General features: G+C 43.9%; 1 protein-coding gene across 1 annotated transcript; it reads left to right on the forward strand.

Moving 5' to 3' along the window:
• The first annotated feature begins 2057 nt into the window (after window positions 1-2057).
• LOC142905580 (exosome complex exonuclease RRP44-like) lies at window positions 2058-23938 on the forward strand. Its single transcript, XM_076052207.1, has 6 exons — window positions 2058-2163; window positions 2515-2682; window positions 9292-9419; window positions 21410-21496; window positions 21905-22061; window positions 23717-23938. The coding sequence occupies exons 1-6, from the start codon at window positions 2074-2076 to the stop codon at window positions 23936-23938; spliced, it is 852 nt and encodes a 283-aa protein (XP_075908322.1). The 5' UTR covers window positions 2058-2073.
• Window positions 23939-25543: the final 1605 nt, after the last annotated feature.

Raw genomic sequence — 25543 nt, forward strand, 5'->3', positions numbered from 1 at the left:
TCAACGAAAACTGTTTAGATTGATCAATTAATGCGGTTGAATCAGAAATTTTTTTGTTGGTTTGTGTGACGAGGCTGTTGGTGGGATCTCTTTTTATTTTTGTATAACTACCATCGTCGAGTAATTCTTTAATTTTGTTGTTGTATTCTATTTTATCCATGATGACAGTAGCATTGCCTTTGTCAGCTGAGAGGACTACAATATCATTCCTCTTTTTTAATTTATATAATTCAAAACGCTCATCTTTGCTGAGGTTGCTAGCTGGCATCTTAGCGTTTTTGAGGGTTGCAGCGATTTCAGATCTTGCTACGTCTGCAGCGATGTGACCCAGGCCCCTGAGAGCAACGTCTACTTGGGCAATTATATCATTAACTGGTATGTGTTTAGGTGTGACTGCAAAGTTTAGACCTTTAGCTAAAACGGATTTCAGACTATCGGAAATAGAACTGTTACTGCGATTAATTACGACTTTGTTAGCGTCTAACTATAAATGCACCGTTTAAAAATAAATTTATGCAAACCAACACACCTGAAGACGACCGTTTGAGTTATGTTCGAAACGTCGTGAGAATTTTTTATTGTTTTATATATATTTTATTATTTTGTTGTTTCCCTTCAACGTGACTTTACCGGAAAAAAAAAACTAAGATTATAGTTTTAATATAGTTTAAACAAAGAATAACAACAAAAACTCAACCACTTCAAGAGAGACCTTAAACATAATGAACACCGTGTGACCAGACAACAATCCACATTAGAGATGCTGTTAGCTTGATTTTGCGTTTATTAAATGACTTTACATTACATTACTTCAAAATCAAGTCAGGAGTGCTAATCATTTCATACTATTTTTGTATGTACGTAGGGGTTATTTGACCATACTTCGATGCGGGTTGGTGAACGGGGGGGGGGCATAGATCAGGAGCATAGAAGGACAGGACAACAGTTCATTTTGCTGTACTGCGCTCTGCTGCCTGCCATTTTGGCGCAGAGCCTATACCACCTGTTATGCATATCCAGGCTCAACACGGTGGCGCTTCCACGGTCTGAGCTCCTTTTTAATGTTTATTTTAATTAACTTAATTAGAACTCAAGAGATCAGGACACGTATCATTTGCGAGAGTGACCTGGGTCACAGGGTGGCCTCTATATTGAAAACTAATTTCTTTAGAACTGCTTTTTGTATTTAGATTGTTGTCCTTTCCGCGCACCTCCGATTAGCATGGTTGGCTGTGTACGGTGCGAAATAAGTTCTACATGCATACATACCACAGTGACAAAATGCAAAACATATTAAAGTACAGCAATGAAGTTAATTGAAATTGGCACGAAAACAACTGTGGTTTATGAAAAGTCGACAATATTGCACAAACATAAACAAGTGTTAGATATTAAATCGCATGTAGTGCAAGTTGGCTTGGGCAGATTATTTATAGGCTGATCATTGCACAGTTATACTTATTAAAACGTTACGTAAACATTAAACACATATAGGGTGACTGATGTGCTAAGCAGGTAAGAGAAAATGTCAATCAGTGAAATCATAAAGAATCGAGAGATTAAGCATCAAATTGTGAATTAGATGGGAGGGTAACCTTTGTTGTAGATAATATTGGTCGCAAAAGCTTACGCGTTTTTTTTTAAACGTGTGGTATCTGATGGGCGTGTTCCGGTTGATTCTATCAATCGCCAGAACTGTTTTAACTTATAAATATTTACGGAGGACTCCTCACTGTGATCTTTTGTCATTTTAACAAAGCGTCAGTCTCATTATTGACATTGATGAGACACAGCATGAAACCACATCCGCAGGTTAAGCGCTATTGTTTTGGATTGCTCCTTCCCCTTCAAGCCAAATTGTATTGTGTTATGCAGTGAGTTGGTTAAAAAAATAGTTATTTCATTATTTCAGTGTGTGAGAGAGACGCTACTGTGGTGAGTGCTCATTTGAGTTTGCGTTGTCATCTCCCGGTGCTATCCCAGCTGCTGCTGCTGTCGTCGCTCTTGCTTAGATTACGCAACACGATGTTTGTCCTTTGTTTTGGTCTCCAGCTGAAAGCCGAAAGTGGGAAGATGCGTCGGCCCACTGGCAAAGTGGTCGGCATCATCAAGCGGAACTCGAGGCCGCTGTGCGGCATGCTCATGCCCAGCCCAATCAAGGAGGTGGGCTGATCTGCATGTGTGTGTGTACGTGTGGGGAGCGGTAATGTAGCGGTTAGCGCGCTGCGCTACGAATCCTGGGACCCGAGTTGGATTATATTTATCGCTCATAACCAATAAACAGCGCCAAATGTCTGAACCTGTCTTGGGCCCTTCCCTAGGTCGACTCGGCCATAAATGAGTCTCTGATGTGGCATGTAAACATCAGCGCTGTGGAGACAAAGGCGGTCGGGCATGGTGCTGGCCGTACCCACCCCGTCGTTTGCCGTACCAGCTTGAATAGGTGTGTGCTGACGGCACTTGCCCAAACAGTTTGTTGAATGCCTTACTGGGGGCTCATTGGGCGTGTTGCAGGCCACCCGCCACCTGTTCACGCCCGCGGACCGCCGCATGCCACGAGTGCGGGTGGAGACAAGACAAGCAGCGTCCCTGCAGGCCCACCGCATCGTGGTGGCCATCGGTGGCTGGCTGCGACACTCCCGCTACCCGAACGTACGACTGCACCGTGACGCCCCGGACGCCGTGACACCTCACCCGTCTGTCCCGTGGTCGGCATCGTCGGGCTCATCCTTCTGTCACTTGACGCGCGGCCAGGCGGCTCTGTATGCAATACAGCCGTCGAACCCAAAACACGAACGGTGACACGGTGAATTGGAAGTCAGGGTGGATGAAGTGGCACCACTGTGATATTTTTTTGTTTGAAAGCATGGCAAACTCACCTGTGATTCAACCTAGGTTATTAAGGTGTTGTAAGTTGATAGTCTCAGCCCAGTCACCAATAACTGCACCAAAAACGATATTAAATTTGGTCGTGCACTTCGATTGTTTGATTTCCATCTCTGAGAAAACTACTGCGTTTGACTGCCATGTGATGAACATTACTTTGATTGGCAGAGTGGTTGGAAAAGCACTGCCCCCCTACAATTTGGACTGCATTTCACTTCAATGGATCTTAGAAGTAGCTCTGTTATGTCTGCTCCTGTGGGTCGTCCTTGACCACGAAGGGTTTGTATAGATTGCTTGTCTTGTGCAATACCATTAACACAATGAGAAACAAAATTGGTGAAAAGTTAAATATATTGTTAAGATGTATTCTTTGGGTTGTATCTTTGTTTAAACAGATGTCGGTTAATATTCTGCATAATGTACGTTAGGTACAAGGTTGGCATTGTGGTTGTGCTTTTCATACCTATTTGCCACTGCACAACCGAGCGACACCATGGCTGGCACGGTTTAGTAGGCTGCAGGTTGTTTATCCACTGCAAAAGCGGATCCATGCCATGGACGGTCAATGCTTTGAACAAGGCTAGGCACGTGCAGATGATGCTGTAGTGCCACGTCCCCGCGGTGTACTGACTGCCGTCACACAATTAACATGTCGCTAGCCCCGCCCCTGGCCCTGCTCGGCCCCCGGATATATTTGGATGCCTTGTGGGGCCAGCATACTACGGTTTGGTTCTGGTTCGACACGGCAAAAAGCCAGTGGGTGACCACAGACACTTCGAGAGATCTGCACTGTCTGGGTTCCAATGTACCAGTGGAAAAGGGATACCGGTGACGATTGGCCACATATGTGCATATGCATGTTGAACTTCTTCCGTATCATACGTAGACAACCGTGCTAATCGTCGGTGTGCTTGTGCAGGGCCATTTTGTGCGCTCCCTGGGCGAATGTGGGGATAAGGAGACGGAGACGGAGGTGCTGCTGCTGGAGCACGACGTGCCACACCAGCCCTTCAGCCAGGCCGTACTTGCATGCCTGCCCCCTCCCACGTTCAGCATCACAGCAGAGGTACGCATGAGACGTGTGACGATATGTCAATTCATCGATTGAGTTCAATTCTTACGCCTGCGGTGTGTTGGTGTGCTTGGTCGTGCATGTGAGAATCCTTTACTTCAATGTTCTTTATTACAAGGCCCACGGGCCACTGGTGGCCCCTGGGTGGCCTTTGGTGTGGCCCATGACGTGTGGCCCCCGACGTATAGGCCCCCGACAATAGACAAATGCGAAAACAGCCCCCATCATCATCATCGTGCTGTCAAACCTCAATAGTTTCAAGATGTTTGGCCTGCGTAGAATACCTTCTAGAGGACCTCTCTGGAGCTCTCCCTCCAGTCGAGGTCCTTCCGCTGCACTGTCATGAACGAGAAGCCACGGGGCTCTACACCTTTACCGCAGACCGTATATAGAAAAGCCGTCGACCTGAAAGAAAGTCGATGGCTCGGACACATCATCGTAAGAAGAGAGGAAATTCACATCGGAGGAATGAAGGCGACGGACTTATGGAAGCACCAGGGCGGAGACCCGAGAGGCAGGCCTCGAGAGATGCGGATCAAAGTGGTGAGCCAGGATGTGGAGGACTCTGCAGTAGCTGTGGAGATGGTCCAGTACATAAATGAATGGAGCAAGGGGACTACAGACTTTTTTCCTATAACGCTGTACTTGCGTTCCTGAAGAACACCGAATTGTGGAAAAATCGCATGATAAATAATATAGGGTAAAGCACAGTCCGCGATAACACGTGAGATGCGTACGCAGGCTTAACAAAGACTTCGGGTACGTGAGTAGCATCTAGAAGCATCCAGAAACATCCCGCCTTGTGTGATGCTACACCGAGGCAACCGTACAACCGCTTATTCTGCCTCGCACAACGCAGTTCTGTTCACTCGATCGCCTTTTATCCAATTCGCATCCATGTTATGAAAAAATGTGTTCCCTAATGCATTCATCGTATTATATATAATTCACGATATGAAAACACGCAGAGTTATAGGAGAACGGACTGTACTTTCAGAATATTCAGTCGCCTATTGAGAAGATAGAACGCCATTAGAATGAAGTTGGTTTACCCATGTATGGCTCACCCTGTGTTTTGTTTGTTGTAAGGCAGCGTTTTGTTGAACCTGGTGCTGTGTGTGTCCCGTACAAGGACCAGGCTGGCAGGGAGGACCTTCGTGCGTTGTCCATCTGCAGTGTGGATCCTCCAGGCTGCACAGACATCGACGATGCCCTACACTGCAAACCGCTCGACAATGGGAACACCGAGGTATTCATTTGGTGGTGGTAATCGTGGTCACGGTCGCGGTAATTCGTGCCTATTCCTTTCATGGTTTTGTCAATGCTAGCGGAGGTTACAAGGGGAGTTTAAGTGGCACAATGATAAGTGCACTGCACATTCATCCTGTCAAGCTGGTTTAGTTCCAGTCATGGCTAACACCGGTACAGAGTGATATCTAAAAAAAACTGCCCAAGTTCTCCCCTTCACCACCTGCATTGACCATCGTAACAAAGCAAGGTCAAATGACAATCGCAACCCATTACGGCATGGAGAAGCCCTCATCCTGCAGTGGATTGACAAAGGGGTGGACAATATTCCTGTTATTAAGTTTCCAAACATTGTTGCCTTAGTGCCCGTATTCTTGGTCTCTGCTCGGCTCAGGACTGACTTCAACATGGCTTGGTTCTGGCTTGATCTGCTCCGTTGCCTCCAAAGAAGTATGAGTGGCTCAGCTGTGCCTTGGCTCAGGCTCAGCTCACGGAAATTCTGAGCGTGGCTGGGAGCATGCAGAGATATACGTGGAGGCACAAGGGACACGGAGGCTCAGGGCTGGAACCATGCTTAGAGGCAGCTTGGGTTTTAAGCGTTGCTTTGATGTGGCTTATTGAGAATTAGAATCAGAATATTTATACTGGAGGAATCCAATGAGCTATAAAGCTATTTTTCACATGTCCAGTAGAGGCGGGTAAGAACGTTACAACAGCAAACAGTACAAAAACATAATAGTAGTGCAAAGTACAAGAAAGATCAACAAATAACCCAAACACAAACAAATACAACTAAACCATCCCCATCTTACCATGAAAAGCCCACTGAGGTATTGATTTACTTTTGATTAGTGACCTGGCCACAACTGAATAGCTCAACAAAGTGGCCCATCATTTGGACATTTATAGCAGCCAAAATAATAGAAATAATCTCAATGCATGTTGCGCGAGAGCCAAGCCTGAGCCAAGCCATGGCTAAGACCCCACTGGCCTAAGTGTCCACGTCACTGGCCGAATGCCTGGTTCACAATGAATGCACCAGGTAGTAATGGGTGTGCATTTCATTTCACATTATTGTGCTTTGGTTGGAGTGGCTATGGTGGAGGTTATGCATGCATGTGGAGTGAGCGACTTCCGCCAGACGTCTAGTAGAAGGCGTCTTATTTATTAAAAGCACACAGGGCGATACACTTCGTAACGCGGCTACACCTAGGCTGTACAAACACGCAGCCCATTTGCGTCCTGCGTAGCTACGCTGGCTGGTTGACGAGCGTAGCGGCGGAGACAGAGCTGCTCTTGCAGAAGAACCAGCCACGTGGTCGGAGACGAAGAGATGACGACCGTAGCGACGCAACCAGGACCCAGACCCCACGCTAACAGCCCCGAAGTTCTGATTCGGTGCTCTTTATATCTGCCTGGAGTGGCCAAGCTCCACCTCTGGCCACGCCCCCTTTCTAGAACCTTCTAGGCCCTTCGGGATGGTTCCCGGAGCTTCTCGACTGACTCCGCCGTTGACCTTTACCCCAGATACGCCCCTTCATAATAAGGCATTATGTAATGCAGCTATAACCTTAATTACCCTTACAGGCCGGCAGGTATCACCCTGTCATTACACATCCATGCATGTGAGGGTGGTGACGGTGTATTAATGTGTGTTCTAGGTTGGGGTACACATCGCCGATGTGAGCTATTTTATCCGGCCGGGGAATGCCTTGGATGAGGAGGCATCTCTGCGTGGTACCACAGTTTACCTGTGTGAGAAGGTGAGATGTGGATTTCTTGTTGCCACAATATCAAGTGTTTTACGACCCGCCGATTTCATCCTTTCATTCTTAACTTTACGACATGATGTAAAATATTACGATGTAACGATCATCGCGGTACCAGTTTCCCCACAACTTTGTAATTGTATTTGACATTTTCACCACATTTTTTTGCGTGCTTTTCAGTACTTCCCGTATGAATAACGATAACTTAAAAATGAATTAGAATTTAAAAAATGTGCAACAACAATGCTAAATATCTCTCATGATGTTTTAAACGAGGTGATTTTTGTGGATTTCTTATAATATGATGTACCGTGACATCATGAGCGGCAGGCTATCGGCGCAGTGGTAACACTCGTGCCTTGCAGCAAGGAGACGCTGGGTTTGATTACTCAACTCTTGTGCCTTTTTGCTTGCAGCTTTGTTTGTTCTCCCCCCTGTTAGTGAATGGGTTTCCTCTGGATTCATCAGATTTCCTCTAAATAAAACCCATACAATCTTAACTGGCATTCGCGAAAATATCCCCTTGCTGAACAGTTACCTGCAGGTGACTTAATCATGTGTGGGTTTGCTTGCAAAACACTCGTTGAGTTGGTGCATATGTATTTGCCAGATTGTGTTTATTGACAGAGAAGTTGTTGCGTTTATGTGTTTGTGCGCCTGCAGAGGATTGATATGGTGCCAGAGTTATTGAGCTCAAACCTGTGTTCCTTGAGATCCAACGTCGACCGGTGAGATGCACCAACAACTGTGAACTCGCGAGTGTGCACATTGCAACCCATACTCAGCAGCTAACGTGCGTTGTTGCCAGGTGCACATGTAATCCCATGATGCGTGGCACTGTTTAAGTGTCATTGTACAGATCCACACAAGCATGTGTACATACATAAGCAGCCAAACCAGGATGGCACAATGGTAACACATGTCTCACAGCAAGAATGGCCTAAGATTGATGCCCGACTTGGTTGCCTTTCCATGTAGATTTTGTATGTTCTCCCCCTATTTAGCATGGGTTGACTCCAGGTTATCAGGTTTCCTCTCATCGCTAACATAAACGTGTTATTACTACTATGATCCTTAACCATGGAAAGCCTCACTGAATCTCATAACTTCGGGAGGGTACTGCAAAGCTTTTGCAGTCGAACAATGGTTGCTACATATATATTCCATTTGAGTAATTTGTAACAACCCAAACCGGTATTTGGCCAAACATCCCGCTGCTGAAAGAATGACTCGACTACCAAAAACTTGGCAAGACCCTCCTGAAAAAGAGTCTCGAGACTTTGCGAGGCTTTCCTGAGTGAACACCCTGCACCACTCCAATGTCGACGACTCTGCCACTCGACGGTGAATGGCGACGGTGCATGTGCTGTGCGCGTGCAGGCTGGCGTTCTCGTGCATATGGGAGATGACTCCAAAGGCTGAGATTGTGAGCACACGTTTTACCAAGAGCATCATCAATTCCAAGGTGATTCCCCCCCCCCCCCCCCCCCACAGACGTTCAGTTTTTGTAAAACTCTCGTTTGCTTTCACGTGTATTGTATCGGTGCCTTGCTATGTTAGTGCAGTTGAGGTTTCCGGATGGCTGAGAGGTCAGAGCGTTGAGCTTGCACCTCTGAGTTCACAAGTGTAGCGAGATGAAACGGGTTCACAAGTGGTAGTATGCATGTTGAACTTCTTTCGCACCGTACGTAGCCAACTGTGCTAATCGGAGGTGCGAGGTAGGACATGAAAGTAGTGAGTTGATGGTCTCTGTCCAGTCAACAATCACTGCACAAAACACAGGTTTGTTTTTTTAGGTTAGATCGTGTAAATATGTAAATGTGTCATTAAACCCACCCCCACCCGACACAGCCAACTAATAAGGGTTGTCACGTAAACAGAACATGCCAATTCGTCACGAGTACAGCACACCGGTGTGTTGTACCAGTGACGAATTGGCCACGTTCTGTTTATGTGACAACCCTTACTAGTCGGCTGTGTCGGGTGGTGGCGGGTTTAACGACACATTTATGTATTTACACAATCTAACCCAAACAACCTGTATTATGGATGATATTGGTCACGAAAGCCTACGTGTTAAACTCACTGCACGAAAGACCACCAAATTACATTGCACTAAATTTGGTTAAATTCCAGCTTTGAGAATTAATAAAATATATCAATTTTACTTTCTTTGGGTAAGCGTAACCCTCAGTGGTCATCGGGAGCCACGTAGACATCTGTTGAGTTCTGGCTTGGGCTTGGATCAGGCGTGGGCATTGTGTAATTGCGAGGACCCCATGGTTCACCCGTGGTGTGTTCATCGTATCCCCGCAGGCGTCTCTGACGTACGCAGAGGCTCAGCTAATGATGGACGACGCTGGGCGGAAGGATCCGGTCACCAGCAGCTTGCGTGGCCTCAACTCCCTGGCCAAGATCCTCAAGCAGAGGCGCATTCAAAACGGGTAACTCATTTTTTGATTTAAAGCTTTCGTGACTGCAGTAATTCATATTCTTAGTTTTTTCGGTAAAGTCACGTTGAAGAGAAACAACAAAATAACAAAATATATATAAAACAATAAAAAATTCTCACGACGTTTCGACCATAACTCAAACGGTCATCATCAGGTGTGTCGGTTTGCATAAATGTATTTTGAAAACGGCATATTTATTTATTTATTTATATTAAATATATATAACGTTTGCGTCACGCGCAACGATTGGCAGTTTGCCCAGGACTAGTCCATCTATTTTTTGAAAAGAGGAGGGGGGAGACGAAATTTGTTTTTATGTATGCTGTCTGAAAGCCACTGTAAGCGTGAACAATCAATCAAGAAGTGTAATGATTTATCAAATCTTTCCAATGATTGCTAAGATAGAATCCATCTTCTCGGTTGAAATTGTCTCTGTGTTTGTATATGTGGATAGCCTCATGAACGAATCTCTAATGGAAGCCAGATGGCTTACAAAGAACCTCCGTCTTGGAAAAGTCAATGGCATGTGAGCCTACTGAATTAGAACAATGATCTGCTACGGCCGAGGTGTTGGTCCTACCGTGTTTAAGGTCTGCTTATGTTCACGAATGCGGTCCGAGATATGGCGTTTGGTTTCTCCAATGTAACTACTACCACAGAGGCAACTTAGTTTGTAGACACCAGGGTATTGTATGTCCGGAATCACATCTTTTACAGACGGAACCAGATCACGGATTTTATGTAATGTGTTGAAATGGACCTGGATCTTGTGTTTATTCAAGATTTTGGAGATCTTTTTTGTGATCCCAGCAATGTAGGGTAAAGTGATGGTTTTGAAAGGCTCCTCAAGAGGGTTCTTCTTCATGGTTTGAGTGATAGCTTTGCGGATTGTATAGTCGGAGTAACCATTAGCCCTAAGAGCTTGGTGTACGTGCTTGAGTTCACTGCTTATGTGTTCCTGGTCGGATATGCATTGGGCTCTATGATACAGAGTCTTGATGAGAGATTTCTTCTGTGATGGATGGTGGTGGGAATCCGGTTTCAGATAAGCATCCGTATGGGTAGCTTTCCTGTAGACAGAGTGGCTCATTGAACCATCAGGTCTCTTTTTAATTAGGACATCCAAAAAAGGTATCTTGCCATCTATTTCGACTTCCATGGTAAATCTGATGGCTGGGTGTATGGAATTGATGTGGTCGAAGAATTGGTCTAGAGCAGGCCGGCCATGTGGCCAGATGACAAAAGTGTCATCCACGTACCTCTTCCATAAGGTTGGGCGCAGAGTGGCAGTCTGGATGGCGTCAGTCTCAAATTTCTCCATGAAAATGTTAGCTATAACTGGAGAAAGGGGGGAGCCCATTGGGGTGCCCTCAGTTTGTTTGTAGAAAGTTCCATTCCAAGTGAAGTATGTATTGGTTAAACAGTGTCTCACCAGGGGGGGTACCTCAGTGTTTAGTCCTTGATGAACCAAGTCTTCAATGATTGCAATGGTGTCAGGTACAGGAACCTTGGTGAATAAGGAAACTACATCAAAACTGACAAGCAGGTCGTCTGGGGACAGGGAAATACCCTTGATTGTTGATACCAGGTGAGTAGAATTTTGTACCGCAGAGGTGGTCTTTCCAGTGAAAGGACGCAGGATTTCAGACAAAAAACGAGCTAGTTTGTAGGTGGGGGAGCTGATAGTAGAGACTATGGGACGAAGAGGTGTGTCAACTTTATGTATTTTTTGGTAAGCCGTATAATCTTGGTGGCCTGGCAGCAGAAGGTTTCAACGAAAACTGTTTAGATTGATCAATTAATGCGGTTGAATCAGAAATTATTTTGTTGGTTTGTGTGACGAGGCTGTTGGTGGGATCTCTTTTTATTTTTGTATAACTACCATCGCCGAGTAATCCTTTAATTTTGTTGTTGTATTCTATTTTATCCATGATGACAGTAGCATTGCCTTTGTCAGCTGAGAGAACTACAATATCATTCCTCTTTTTTAATTTATATAATTCAAAACGCTCATCTTTGCTGAGGTTGCTAGCTGGCATCTTAGCGTTTTTGAGGGTTGCAGCGATTTCAGATCTTGCTACGTCTGCAGCGATGTGACCCAGGCCCCTGAGAGCAACGTCTACTTGGGCAATTATATCATTAACTGGTATGTGTTTAGGTGTGACTGCAAAGTTTAGACCTTTAGCTAAAACGGATTTCAGACCATCGGAAATAGAACTGTTACTGCGATTAATTACGACTTTATTAACGTCTAACTTTTTGGTGTGTGGGTCCGGTCTTTTGTTGAAGAGGAGGTTAAATTTGGAAATCAGGTTTTCCTTACATTTGGTCGACATAGTAGCAGCTGAAGAGGCAGTCATATTGTCTACATGTTCCCAATCCGATGTGGACATTATTGCCGTCAATGATAAGTGTGATTTGTAGAGTGTCTTGTCTAACTGATCTAGTTCTGTGCGTATAAGTCTGATTTTTTCTGAGATAAGAGCTAAGCTAGTTTTGAAAAGAATTCGTTTCGCATTAGAAGAAGTTACAGTAGCAGAGGTGAGTGTAAATGCGATTGGTATTACCCCAGAGTCGCGGCATCTCTTCAGGAAGGTGAGAGACTCGATCAGCTGAGCTTTCTTATCCCGGAGTTTGTTGAAGGATCTTAAAGTTATGTGAAAACCCTCCCCGTAGAGGCGATTAAATTTTGATTTAAAGCTTTCGTGACTGCAGTAATTCATATTCTTAGTTTTTTCGGTAAAGTCACGTTGAAGAGAAACAACAAAATAACAAAATATATATAAAACAATAAAAAATTCTCACGACGTTTCGACCATAACTCAAACGGTCATCATCAGGTGTGTCGGTTTGCATAAATGTATTTTGAAAACGGCATATTTATTTATTTATATTTAAAAAAAACGTTTGCGTCACGCGCAACGATTGGCAGTTTGCCCAGGACTAGTCCATCTATTTTTTGAAAAGAGGAGGGGGGAGACGAAATTTGTTTTTATGTATGCTGTCTGAAAGCCACTGTAAGCGTGAACAATCAATCAAGAAGTGAAATGATTTATCAAATCTTTCCAATGATTGCTAAGATAGAATCCATCTTCTCGGTTGAAATTGTCTCTGTGTTTGTATATGTGGATAGCCTCATGAACGAATCTCTCATGGAAGCCAGATGGCTTACAAAGAACCTCCGTCTTGGAAAAGTCAATGGCATGTGAGCCTACTGAATTAGAACAATGATCTGCTACGGCCGAGGTGTTGGTCCTACCGTGTTTAAGGTCTGCTTTATGTTCACGAATGCGGTCCGAGATATGGCGTTTGGTTTCTCCAATGTAACTACTACCACAGAGGCAACTTAGTTTGTAGACACCAGGGTATTGTATGTCCGGAATGACATCTTTTACAGACGGAACCAGATCACGGATTTTATGTAATGTGTTGAAACGGACCTGGATCTTGTGTTTATTCAAGATTTTGGAGATCTTTTTTGTGATCCCAGCAATGTAGGGTAAAGTGATGGTTTTGAAAGGCTCCTCAAGAGGGTTCTTCTTCATGGTTTGAGTGATAGCTTTGCGGATTGTATAGTCGGAGTAACCATTAGCCCTAAGAGCTTGGTGTACGTGCTTGAGTTCACTGCTTATGTGTTCCTGGTCGGATATGCATTGGGCTCTATGATACAGAGTCTTGATGAGAGAATTCTTCTGTGATGGATGGTGGTGGGAATCCGGTTTCAGATAAGCATCCGTATGGGTAGCTTTCCTGTAGACAGAGTGGCTCATTGAACCATCAGGTCTCTTTTTAATTAGGACATCCAAAAAAGGTATCTTGCCATCTATTTCGACTTCCATGGTAAATCTGATGGCTGGGTGTATGGAATTGATGTGGTCGAAGAATTGGTCTAGAGCAGGCCGGCCATGTGGCCAGATGACAAAAGTGTCATCCACGTACCTCTTCCATAAGGTTGGGCGCAGAGTGGCAGTCTGGATGGCGTCAGTCTCAAATTTCTCCATGAAAATGTTAGCTATAACTGGAGAAAGGGGGGAGCCCATTGGGGTGCCCTCAGTTTGTTTGTAGAAAGTTCCATTCCAAGTGAAGTATGTATTGGTTAAACAGTGTCTCACCAGGGGGGTACCTCAGTGTTTAGTCCTTGATGAACCAAGTCTTCAATGATTGCAATGGTGTCAGGTACAGGAACCTTGGTGAATAAGGAAACTACATCAAAACTGACAAGCAGGTCGTCTGGGGACAGGGAAATACCCTTGATTGTTGATACCAGGTGAGTAGAATTTTGTACCGCAGAGGTGGTCTTTCCAGTGAAAGGACGCAGGATTTCAGACAAAAAACGAGCTAGTTTGTAGGTGGGGGAGCTGATAGTAGAGACTATGGGACGAAGAGGTGTATCAACTTTATGTATTTTTGGTAAGCCGTATAATCTTGGTGGCCTGGCAGCAGAAGGTTTCAACGAAAACTGTTTAGATTGATCAATTAATGCGGTTGAATCAGAAATTATTTTGTTGGTTTGTGTGACGAGGCTGTTGGTGGGATCTCTTTTTATTTTTGTATAACTACCATCGTCGAGTAATCCTTTAATTTTGTTGTTGTATTCTATTTTATCCATGATGACAGTAGCATTGCCTTTGTCAGCTGAGAGAACTACAATATCATTCCTCTTTTTTAATTTATATAATTCAAAACGCTCATCTTTGCTGAGGTTGCTAGCTGGCATCTTAGCGTTTTTGAGGGTTGCAGCGATTTCAGATCTTGCTACGTCTGCAGCGATGTGACCCAGGCCCCTGAGAGCAACGTCTACTTGGGCAATTATATCATTAACTGGTATGTGTTTAGGTGTGACTGCAAAGTTTAGACCTTTAGCTAAAACGGATTTCAGACCATCGGAAATAGAACTGTTACTGCGATTAATTACGACTTTATTAACGTCTAACTTTTTGGTGTGTGGGTCCGGTCTTTTGTTGAAGAGGAGGTTAAATTTGGAAATCAGGTTTTCTTTACATTTGGTCGACATAGTAGCAGCTGAAGAGGCAGTCATATTGTCTAGATGTTCCCAATCCGATGTGGACATTATTGCCGTCAATGATAAGTGTGATTTGTAGAGTGTCTTGTCTAACTGATCTAGTTCTGTGCGTATAAGTCTGATTTTTTCTGAGATAAGAGCTAAGCTAGTTTTGAAAAGAATTCGTTTCGCATTAGAAGAAGTTACAGTAGCAGAGGTGAGTGTAAATGCGATTGGTATTACCCCAGAGTCGCGGCATCTCTTCAGGAAGGTGAGAGACTCGATCAGCTGAGCTTTCTTATCCTGGAGTTTGTTGAAGGATCTTAAAGTTATGTGAAAACCCTCCCCGTAGAGGCGATTAAATTTTGATTTAAAGCTTTCGTGACTGCAGTAATTCATATTCTTAGTTTTTTCGGTAAAGTCACGTTGAAGAGAAACAACAAAATAACAAAATATATATAAAACAATAAAACATTTTCACGACGTTTCGACCATAACTCAAACGGTCATCATCAGGTGTGTCGGTTTGCATAAATTTATTTTGAAAACGGCATATTTATTTATATATAATCGCCTCTACGGGGAGGGTTTTCACATAACTTTAAGATCCTTCAACAAACTCCGGGATAAGAAAGCTCAGCTGATCGAGTCTCTCACCTTCCTGAAGAGATGCCGCGACTCTGGGGTAATACCAATCGCATTTACACTCACCTCTGCTACTGTAACTTCTTCTAATGCGAAACGAATTCTTTTCAAAACTAGCTTAGCTCTTATCTCAGAAAAAATCAGACTTATACGCACAGAACTAGATCAGTTAGACAAGACACTCTACAAATCACACTTATCATTGACGGCAATAATGTCCACATCGGATTGGGAACATGTAGACAATATGACTGCCTCTTCAGCTGCTACTATGTCGACCAAATGTAAGGAAAACCTGATTTCCAAATTTAACCTCCTCTTCAACAAAAGACCGGACCCACACACCAAAAAGTTAGACGTTAATAAAGTCGTAATTAATCGCAGTAACAGTTCTATTTCCGATGGTCTGAAATCCGTTTTAGCTAAAGGTCTAAACTTTGCAGTCACACCTAAACACATACCAGTTAATGATATAATTGCCCAAGTAGACGTTGCTCTCAGGGGCCTGGGTCACATCGCTGCAGACGTAGCAAGATCTGAAATCGCTGCAACCCTCAAAAACGCTAAGATGCCAGCTAGCAACCTCAGCAAAGATGAGCGTTTTGAATTATATAAATTAAAAAAGAGGAATGATATTGTAGTTCTCTCAGCTGACAAAGGCAATGCTACTGTCATCATGGATAAAATAGAATACAACAACAAAATTAAAGGATTACTCGACGATGGTAGTTATACAAAAATAAAAAGAGATCCCACCAACAGCCTCGTCACACAAACCAACAAAATAATTTCTGATTCAACCGCATTAATTGATCAATCTAAACAGTTTTCGTTGAAACCTTCTGCTGCCAGGCCACCAAGATTATACGGCTTACCAAAAAATACATAAAGTTGACACACCTCTTCGTCCCATAGTCTCTACTATCAGCTCCCCCACCTACAAACTAGCTCGTTTTTTTGTCTGAAATCCTGCGTCCTTTCACTGGAAAGACCACCTCTGCGGTACAAAATTCTACTCACCTGGTATCAACAATCAAGGGTATTTCCCTGTCCCCAGACGACCTGCTTGTCAGTTTTGATGTAGTTTCCTTATTCACCAAGGTTCCTGTACCTGACACCATTGCAATCATTGAAGACTTGGTTCATCAAGGACTAAACACTGAGGTACCCCCCCTGGTGAGACACTGTTTAACCAATACATACTTCACTTGGAATGGAACTTTCTACAAACAAACTGAGGGCACCCCAATGGGCTCCCCCCTTTCTCCAGTTATAGCTAACATTTTCATGGAGAAATTTGAGACTGACGCCATCCAGACTGCCACTCTGCGCCCAACCTTATGGAAGAGGTACGTGGATGACACTTTTGTCATCTGGCCACATGGCCGGCCTGCTCTAGACCAATTCTTCGACCACATCAATTCCATACACCCAGCCATCAGATTTACCATGGAAGTCGAAATAGATGGCAAGATACCTTTTTTGGATGTCCTAATTAAAAAGAGACCTGATGGTTCAATGAGCCACTCTGTCTACAGGAAAGCTACCCATACGGATGCTTATCTGAAACCGGATTCCCACCACCATCCATCACAGAAGAATTCTCTCATCAAGACTCTGTATCATAGAGCCCAATGCATATCCGACCAGGAACACATAAGCAGTGAACTCAAGCACGTACACCAAGCTCTTAGGGCTAATGGTTACTCCGACTATACAATCCGCAAAGCTATCACTCAAACCATGAAGAAGAACCCTCTTGAGGAGCCTTTCAAAACCATCACTTTACCCTACATTGCTGGGATCACAAAAAAGATCTCCAAAATCTTGAATAAACACAAGATCCAGGTCCGTTTCAACACATTACATAAAATCCGTGATCTGGTTCCGTCTGTAAAAGATGTGATTCCGGACATACAATACCCTGGTGTCTACAAACTAAGTTGCCTCTGTGGTAGTAGTTACATTGGAGAAACCAAACGCCATATCTCGGACCGCATTCGTGAACATAAAGCAGACCTTAAACACGGTAGGACCAACACCTCGGCCGTAGCAGATCATTGTTCTAATTCAGTAGGCTCACATGCCATTGACTTTTCCAAGACGGAGGTTCTTTGTAAGCCATCTGGCTTCCATGAGAGATTCGTTCATGAGGCTATCCACATATACAAACACAGAGACAATTTCAACCGAGAAGATGGATTCTATCTTAGCAATCATTGGAAAGATTTGATAAATCATTTCACTTCTTGATTGATTGTTCACGCTTACAGTGGCTTTCAGACAGCATACATAAAAACAAATTTCGTCTCCCCCCTCCTCTTTTCAAAAAATAGATGGACTAGTCCTGGGCAAACTGCCAATCGTTGCGCGTGACGCAAACGTTATTTTTTTAAAATATATATAAATAAATAAATATGCAGTTTTCAAAATACATTTATGCAAACCGACACACCTGATGATGACCGTTTGAGTTATGGTCGAAACGTCGTGAGAATTTTTTATTGTTTTATATATATTTTGTTATTTTGTTGTTTCTCTTCAACGTGACTTTACCGAAAAAACTAAGAATATGAATTACTGCAGTCACGAAAGCTTTAAATCAAAATTTAATCGCCTCTACGGGGAGGGTTTTCACATAACTTTAAGATCCTTCAACAAACTCCGGGATAAGAAAGCTCAGCTGATCGAGTCTCTCACCTTCCTGAAGAGATGCCGCGACTCTGGGGTAATACCAATCGCATTTACACTCACCTCTGCTACTGTAACTTCTTCTAATGCGAAACGAATTCTTTTCAAAACTAGCTTAGCTCTTATCTCAGAAAAAATCAGACTTATACGCACAGAACTAGATCAGTTAGACAAGACACTCTACAAATCACACTTATCATTGACGGCAATAATGTCCACATCGGATTGGGAACATGTAGACAATATGACTGCCTCTTCAGCTGCTACTATGTCGACCAAATGTAAGGAAAACCTGATTTCCAAATTTAACCTCCTCTTCAACAAAAGACCGGACCCACACACCAAAAAGTTAGACGTTAATAAAGTCGTAATTAATCGCAGTAACAGTTCTATTTCCGATGGTCTGAAATCCGTTTTAGCTAAAGGTCTAAACTTTGCAGTCACACCTAAACACATACCAGTTAATGATATAATTGCCCAAGTAGACGTTGCTCTCAGGGGCCTGGGTCACATCGCTGCAGACGTAGCAAGATCTGAAATCGCTGCAACCCTCAAAAACGCTAAGATGCCAGCTAGCAACCTCAGCAAAGATGAGCGTTTTGAATTATATAAATTAAAAAAGAGGAATGATATTGTAGTTCTCTCAGCTGACAAAGGCAATGCTACTGTCATCATGGATAAAATAGAATACAACAACAAAATTAAAGGATTACTCGACGATGGTAGTTATACAAAAATAAAAAGAGATCCCACCAACAGCCTCGTCACACAAACCAACAAAATAATTTCTGATTCAACCGCATTAATTGATCAATCTAAACAGTTTTCGTTGAAACCTTCTGCTGCCAGGCCACCAAGATTATACGGCTTACCAAAAATACATAAAGTTGATACACCTCTTCGTCCCATAGTCTCTACTATCAGCTCCCCCACCTACAAACTAGCTCGTTTTTTGTCTGAAATCCTGCGTCCTTTCACTGGAAAGACCACCTCTGCGGTACAAAATTCTACTCACCTGGTATCAACAATCAAGGGTATTTCCCTGTCCCCAGACGACCTGCTTGTCAGTTTTGATGTAGTTTCCTTATTCACCAAGGTTCCTGTACCTGACACCATTGCAATCATTGAAGACTTGGTTCATCAAGGACTAAACACTGAGGTACCCCCCCTGGTGAGACACTGTTTAACCAATACATACTTCACTTGGAATGGAACTTTCTACAAACAAACTGAGGGCACCCCAATGGGCTCCCCCCTTTCTCCAGTTATAGCTAACATTTTCATGGAGAAATTTGAGACTGACGCCATCCAGACTGCCACTCTGCGCCCAACCTTATGGAAGAGGTACGTGGATGACACTTTTGTCATCTGGCCACATGGCCGGCCTGCTCTAGACCAATTCTTCGACCACATCAATTCCATACACCCAGCCATCAGATTTACCATGGAAGTCGAAATAGATGGCAAGATACCTTTTTTGGATGTCCTAATTAAAAAGAGACCTGATGGTTCAATGAGCCACTCTGTCTACAGGAAAGCTACCCATACGGATGCTTATCTGAAACCGGATTCCCACCACCATCCATCACAGAAGAATTCTCTCATCAAGACTCTGTATCATAGAGCCCAATGCATATCCGACCAGGAACACATAAGCAGTGAACTCAAGCACGTACACCAAGCTCTTAGGGCTAATGGTTACTCCGACTATACAATCCGCAAAGCTATCACTCAAACCATGAAGAAGAACCCTCTTGAGGAGCCTTTCAAAACCATCACTTTACCCTACATTGCTGGGATCACAAAAAAGATCTCCAAAATCTTGAATAAACACAAGATCCAGGTCCGTTTCAACACATTACATAAAATCCGTGATCTGGTTCTGTCTGTAAAAGATGTGATTCCGGACATACAATACCCTGGTGTCTACAAACTAAGTTGCCTCTGTGGTAGTAGTTACATTGGAGAAACCAAACGCCATATCTCGGACCGCATTCGTGAACATAAAGCAGACCTTAAACACGGTAGGACCAACACCTCGGCCGTAGCAGATCATTGTTCTAATTCAGTAGGCTCACATGCCATTGACTTTTCCAAGACGGAGGTTCTTTGTAAGCCATCTGGCTTCCATGAGAGATTCGTTCATGAGGCTATCCACATATACAAACACAGAGACAATTTCAACCGAGAAGATGGATTCTATCTTAGCAATCATTGGAAAGATTTGATAAATAATTTCACTTCTTGATTGATTGTTCACGCTTACAGTGGCTTTCAGACAGCATACATAAAAACAAATTTCGTCTCCCCCCTCCTCTTTTCAAAAAATAGATGGACTAGTCCTGGGCAAACTGCCAATCGTTGCGCGTGACGCAAACGTTATTTTTTTTTAATATATATATATAAATAAATAAATATGCCGTTTTTTTAATACATTTATGCAAACCGACACACCTGATGATGACCGTTTGAGTTATGGTCGAAACGTCGTGAGAATTTTTTATTGTTTTATATATATTTTGTTATTTTGTTGTTTCTCTTCAACGTGACTTTACCGAAAAAACTAAGAATATGGGTAACTCATTGTCAAGATCCTCATCCCCTCCACCGCCACTGGAGCGATGAGCTGTATTAATGTGTGCACCGCATTTAGTCGATCGGCAGGTCGCCTGTGGCGCAGTAAAGTGTGGTTACTCCCGTGTCTTCTAAGACATCCGGCCAGCGTGGAAGAGTAGGCTAAAATACATTGAGAGGGACTGTAAAAGGGTGTATCCCTAGAGGGGCCGCCTCTTATGGGAGCCCCCTTCTTCCAGCAGTGGCTTGAGCAAGCAATTGCAAGGCTGCACCTGTTGCTTTTTTGACCCCATGATGCATGAGGCTTGGGTGAATATCATGCACAAACAAGTGTTACAGGATTCATACTCTGGTTTTTTTCGGTAAAGTCACGTAGGTAAAACTGTAAAATAAAATAACAACTAAATTAAATCACGACGTTTCGGGCGCAACACAAGCGTCCTTCTTCAGGTGGGACAACCACAGCCAGAAACAATTGCTGAAGTGGGCAAAAAAGGGCTGTTGTAACAAGAGGCTATATAGGTAAGAGAGTGGGGGGGGCAAGGGGGGAGAGATAGAGATGGGGGGTGTGGGGTAGGGGAAGTGGGGTGCTGCTAGAGGGATTAAAGGGGCGAGCACGGCAAAATGCCGGGGGGGGGGGGGGGAAGTGAGTGGGGCTGGGAGTGGGAGGCTGAAGAAGCTGGAGATGCGGAAATGAAGGCAACAATAAAGAAGTTAAGGTTTTACCTGGTTAATAACATCCTTCTAGATTGGAGTGTTACAGGCTGCTGCGGGGCTACATTGTGGGCAATAGAGGACAATGCAGTGACATAAATTGTTTTACTCTTCTTAATGCTCCCATGTCTGTGCTCCCCCACCTTTGCCAACGCGTACTGACCACCACGGTTAAGTACGGTAAAACCACCCCACGACCCGTATGACATGGGGCGGCCCTCATCCAGCAGTGGATTGACTTAACGAGCTGTGCATGTTCAACTCAAATATCTGAGTTTGTGAAGTGTCTTATATTAAGATTCTGTGTTGTTTTGGCTGGACATGATAATCGCTCATGTCCCTTCTCCACCCGTAGGGCATTGACTCTGGCATCCCCTGAGGTCCGATTCCACATGGACAGCGAAACCCACGACCCGATCGACCTGCAGACCAAGGAACTCAAGTGAGTCTCGTCAACAAGACACCTCCCATGACTGCGATCCGACTGTTGTGCAGATCTCTCTATCAGAATCAAAATATATATATATTTCTACTGGAAGAATCCGATGAGCTATAAAGCTCTTTTTTCACAGATGTCCAGTTGGGGCAGGTCACAACGTTACAACAACAAACAATACAAGCACACGTTAGGATTGCAAAGTATTGGAAAGGTAAACAAATAACTTACACAAATATACAAATAAAACTAAACTATTTTTATCTTACCAAGTAAAACCCTGACCACAAATGATAGCTGAACAAAGTGGCTTATCACGTGGGAAATTTATTATCAGCAAAATAATCTAAGATAAAGAATCTTGACCCTTGTGGTTGATGTGTTGTGGTGGCGGAAACTGGTGCGTGTACACAGGGAGACCAACTCGATGGTGGAGGAGTTCATGTTGCTCGCCAACATCTCCGTGGCGGAGCGCATCGTAGGCGAATTCCCCGAGTGTGCGCTGCTCCGACGCCACCCGGCGCCTCCGCCTTCCAACTACGACATCTTGGTGAAGGCGGCGAAATCAAAGGTAGAGTTAGAACCCCTTTTAACGACCACCCTTGTTAACTAATCGCTTAACCAAGGGCCTACATAGAGCTCAATGTGTAGGCTTAACCGACCATTTCCCTGTTAACGACGGGCTCTTGTAGGTACAGTAAATATGAATTAATGCCACGTAGAAGGAAAACAATAAAATAAATATAAAACAATAAAATTATCACGACGTTTCGACTGCAACACAAGCAATCATCATCAGGTGTGAAAACCACAACAAGAAAATTTGAAAAAAGTGGCAGTTATTTTTAACGTTAGCACCACGGAGAGAGATTTGACAGTTTGTTCAGATGGACGAGTCCATCTATGTTCGGAAAAGAGGAGGGGGGAGACAAAAAATAATGGATGCGTTCTGACAGCCACCTTAAGCGTGATCAATCAATTAAGACCCGAAATGGCTTATCAAATCTCTCTCCGTGGTGCTAACGTTAAAATAACCGCCACTTTTTTCAAATTTTCTTGTTGTGGTTTTCACACCTGATGATGATTGCTTGTGTTGCAGTCGAAACGTCGTGAGAATTTTATTGTTGTATATTTTTATTATTTTATTGTTTCCCTTCTACGTGAATTTACCGAAAGAACCAAGAATATGAATCCCTGCAGTCACGAAAGTTTTAAATCAAAATGAATTAATGCATTTATTAACAGTGTTTATTTTAATATGATGTGTTTATAATGTTAGTATCTTTATGTATTAATATCCATTGTTTAAATATTATAAAGTACGTTTTTTGGGTGAACAAGGGAAACTTTCGATGCTATCGGAACGAATTAAGCTTTTAACACGTATTTCCTATACTCGCTTAATGACCAAATCCTTTAATGCTCGTGTTCGTGGAACCAATTACCGTCTTTAAGAGGGGTTCTACTGTCTCTAGATTGCTGTTAACCTTCCTTCAATATCATCCTCCTCGCAAGGAATTCAGAGGTCGTCGGGTGGCTCAAATTTTTGTTTGAGGTCTTGCAAGGGTCACCTGGGTCACCCTATGACCCAGAGATTACAGCTGGGACCCTGGCTTCAAAATCCAGCAGCCACATTGAACATACTGTGTTATCAAGTGTAGGGAGTTGAAGGACTCGGCTCGTTTCCCAGCTACTCCACAGAAATAAGCAACAAAAAACCATCACGATAAATGTAGTACTGTATTTAATTTTAGATAAATTCCAGCACTGAAATGTTGAAATATCAGGTCGACTTATTGTGATGAACATTATGCTCAAAATGGGTGGGAATGTGCTACCCCCTACTGTGAAGCAGAGGTGTCTTGAAACGATGTCAGTATTGGCCTGAGCGAGCAATTGCAGGGCTGCACCTTTTACCTTTATCTTGAGATGTAGCCGTATAGTTTCCACTCACCCTTAGAGGCAGAACAACTCAAAAGGTGTGACGAACCACAGACAACGCTGGAAGGCAGCCAGGCACTGTGCCAGATGTAGATTAATCCACTTGCTGTACTGCCTTCTCCTGGCAAGCCAGGTTATGGAAACCTGAATGCCCACAGGAAGTGCGCTGAATAACGTTTTCTTTCCAATACTCCACAACCCTTGCTGCTTCCCCAGCACTGAACTACAAGCCACGTGCGGGATAGTCACCTCACAAACGCCGGTGTGCCCGATTTTTTTGCGCAGAACATCGAGATCCAGGTGGACTCGGCTAAGGCGTTGGCCGAGTCCCTGGACCGGGCGGCGGTGCCGGGAGCGCCACCATACCTCAACACTCTGCTGCGCATCCTGGCCACGCGCTGCATGATGCAGGCCATCTACTTCTGCTCCGGCATGGAGCCCGACACCCACCACTACGGGCTCGCCACCGCCATCTACACCCACTTCACGTCACCCATTCGACGGTGACGTGCTCTGGCGTCAGGCACACGCGTGAAATCGACCTTCGCGATTATTGAGGGGACTATGTTGTTGTCTTGGTGTGGTCTGGGACTGTGCTGCCTTTCCCAAATTTAGGAATTTATTTATTAATTGATGTACTTATGCAATGTTAACTTGTGATTACGGCACACCTCCAATTAGCACGGTTGGCTACGTACGGTGCGAATTAAGTTTAACATACAACTTGTATATCTTTTTTCTATTATTTACTTTTACTGATTTGTTTACCTTTCCTCTTCTTAGCACTCCTATCATATACCTACTGGACATCTGTCAAAACGAGCTTTTATCGCGAATCGGATTTCTCCAGGATAAAGATTCAGATTTTGAGTTATTTTTCCAAAAGGTCCTATAAACGGGAAGTTTGGCCAATTCCTTAAATGGTTGTTTGGCTTGTGTTGGGGAAAAACTAGAGGATCCGGAGAACACCAACGCCTACAAGGAGGGTGACAGTGTTCCACGTGCAGAATCAAGAATCCATTGCCGTGTTGCAGCGGCGGCCAAAAGTGAAATACAATTCTGCCATGGATCGCTAACGATTTTGTTGTGGATCTTAAATAAGAACACAGATATGAGCAGGCAGCAATTTGCGCTACATCTGTTGACAAATAAAAAATCCTCAACAAATAATTAAATTCATACATTAACAAAGATAATTTCCACCAGCAGATGGTGCTAGAACGTGGTATGGCCAGAGTACAGTATTCTATCACAGCGTTAAATCCATCTGAGTCATTGTTTGCGTAGCTTTCTGGTGGATCGTGAAACCCGCTGAGATCCACCAGAATGAATCGCGGTGCTTGGTGGATTAATACCGCTGCTCCGTTGTCATCTCGTGGCCATACCGCAGCCTGTATCTACTGTAAATTTAATCTTCATATTAAATAGAGGCTTCAACAAATGTGAATATTGTTGTTGTTGTTGTCTCCCTGTACCGTTACAGATACTCGGATGTGATTGTGCACCGGCTGCTGGCCGTGTGCGTGGGCGCCGACCCCACGTACCCGGCGCTCACCGACAAGCAGAAGCAGCAGCAGCTCTGCAACAACCTCAACTACCGCCACAAGATGGCGCAGTACGCCCAACGCTCGTCTGTAGCTTTCCACATGCAGGTGGGAGGCGGAAGTGTGGGCCACGTGGAGCTTGCACGGCGTGTGCTTAGGCACCTGATAATGCGTCCATTCGTCTCTTGAAAACCATTTTTAAGGTCACGAAAGCAGGCATCGTATTGTGCGTGTAGTAAGAATCAATTGTTTTCTATTCGCACGCTTACGTGTGGTGGTGCCGTGGCTGTACTGGTTGGCTACACTTGACATTGCTTTTCAGCATTCTTCTGTGTTATGCTGAAAAACCTGGTTACTTGGCACATTTGCCCATGATGTGACAACTTTATTTGATTGGCTCTGTCAGGTGATGGAGGATTATAGTCAATACAATTGACATTGTACCTTCACGATTGAACTCAAAATAATCCCCATGACATGATGCCAATAGCACAACTGGAATTAATTAGCGGGGGGATGCAGAAAAATACCTTAAATTTTGTTAAATAATTGTGGGCCTGGTAAGTGA

Source organism: Petromyzon marinus, chromosome 55 (genome assembly GCF_048934315.1).
Source record: "Petromyzon marinus isolate PM22_M1 ecotype Great Lakes invasive population chromosome 55, UKy_Petmar_22M1.pri1.0, whole genome shotgun sequence".
Classification (NCBI taxonomy): domain Eukaryota; kingdom Metazoa; phylum Chordata; class Hyperoartia; order Petromyzontiformes; family Petromyzontidae; genus Petromyzon; species Petromyzon marinus.

Excerpts from the sequence above, each read along its gene's own strand:
- LOC142905580 (XM_076052207.1), top strand. The coding sequence starts at position 2,074 with ATGCGTCGGCCCACTGGCAAAGTGGTCGGCATCATCAAGCGGAACTCG. Across the intron at positions 21,497-21,904 it reads CTGCAGACCAAGGAACTCAA|GGAGACCAACTCGATGGTGG; the intron begins GTGAGTCTCGTC and ends GCGTGTACACAG. Across the intron at positions 22,062-23,716 it reads TGAAGGCGGCGAAATCAAAG|AACATCGAGATCCAGGTGGA; the intron begins GTAGAGTTAGAA and ends TTTTTTGCGCAG.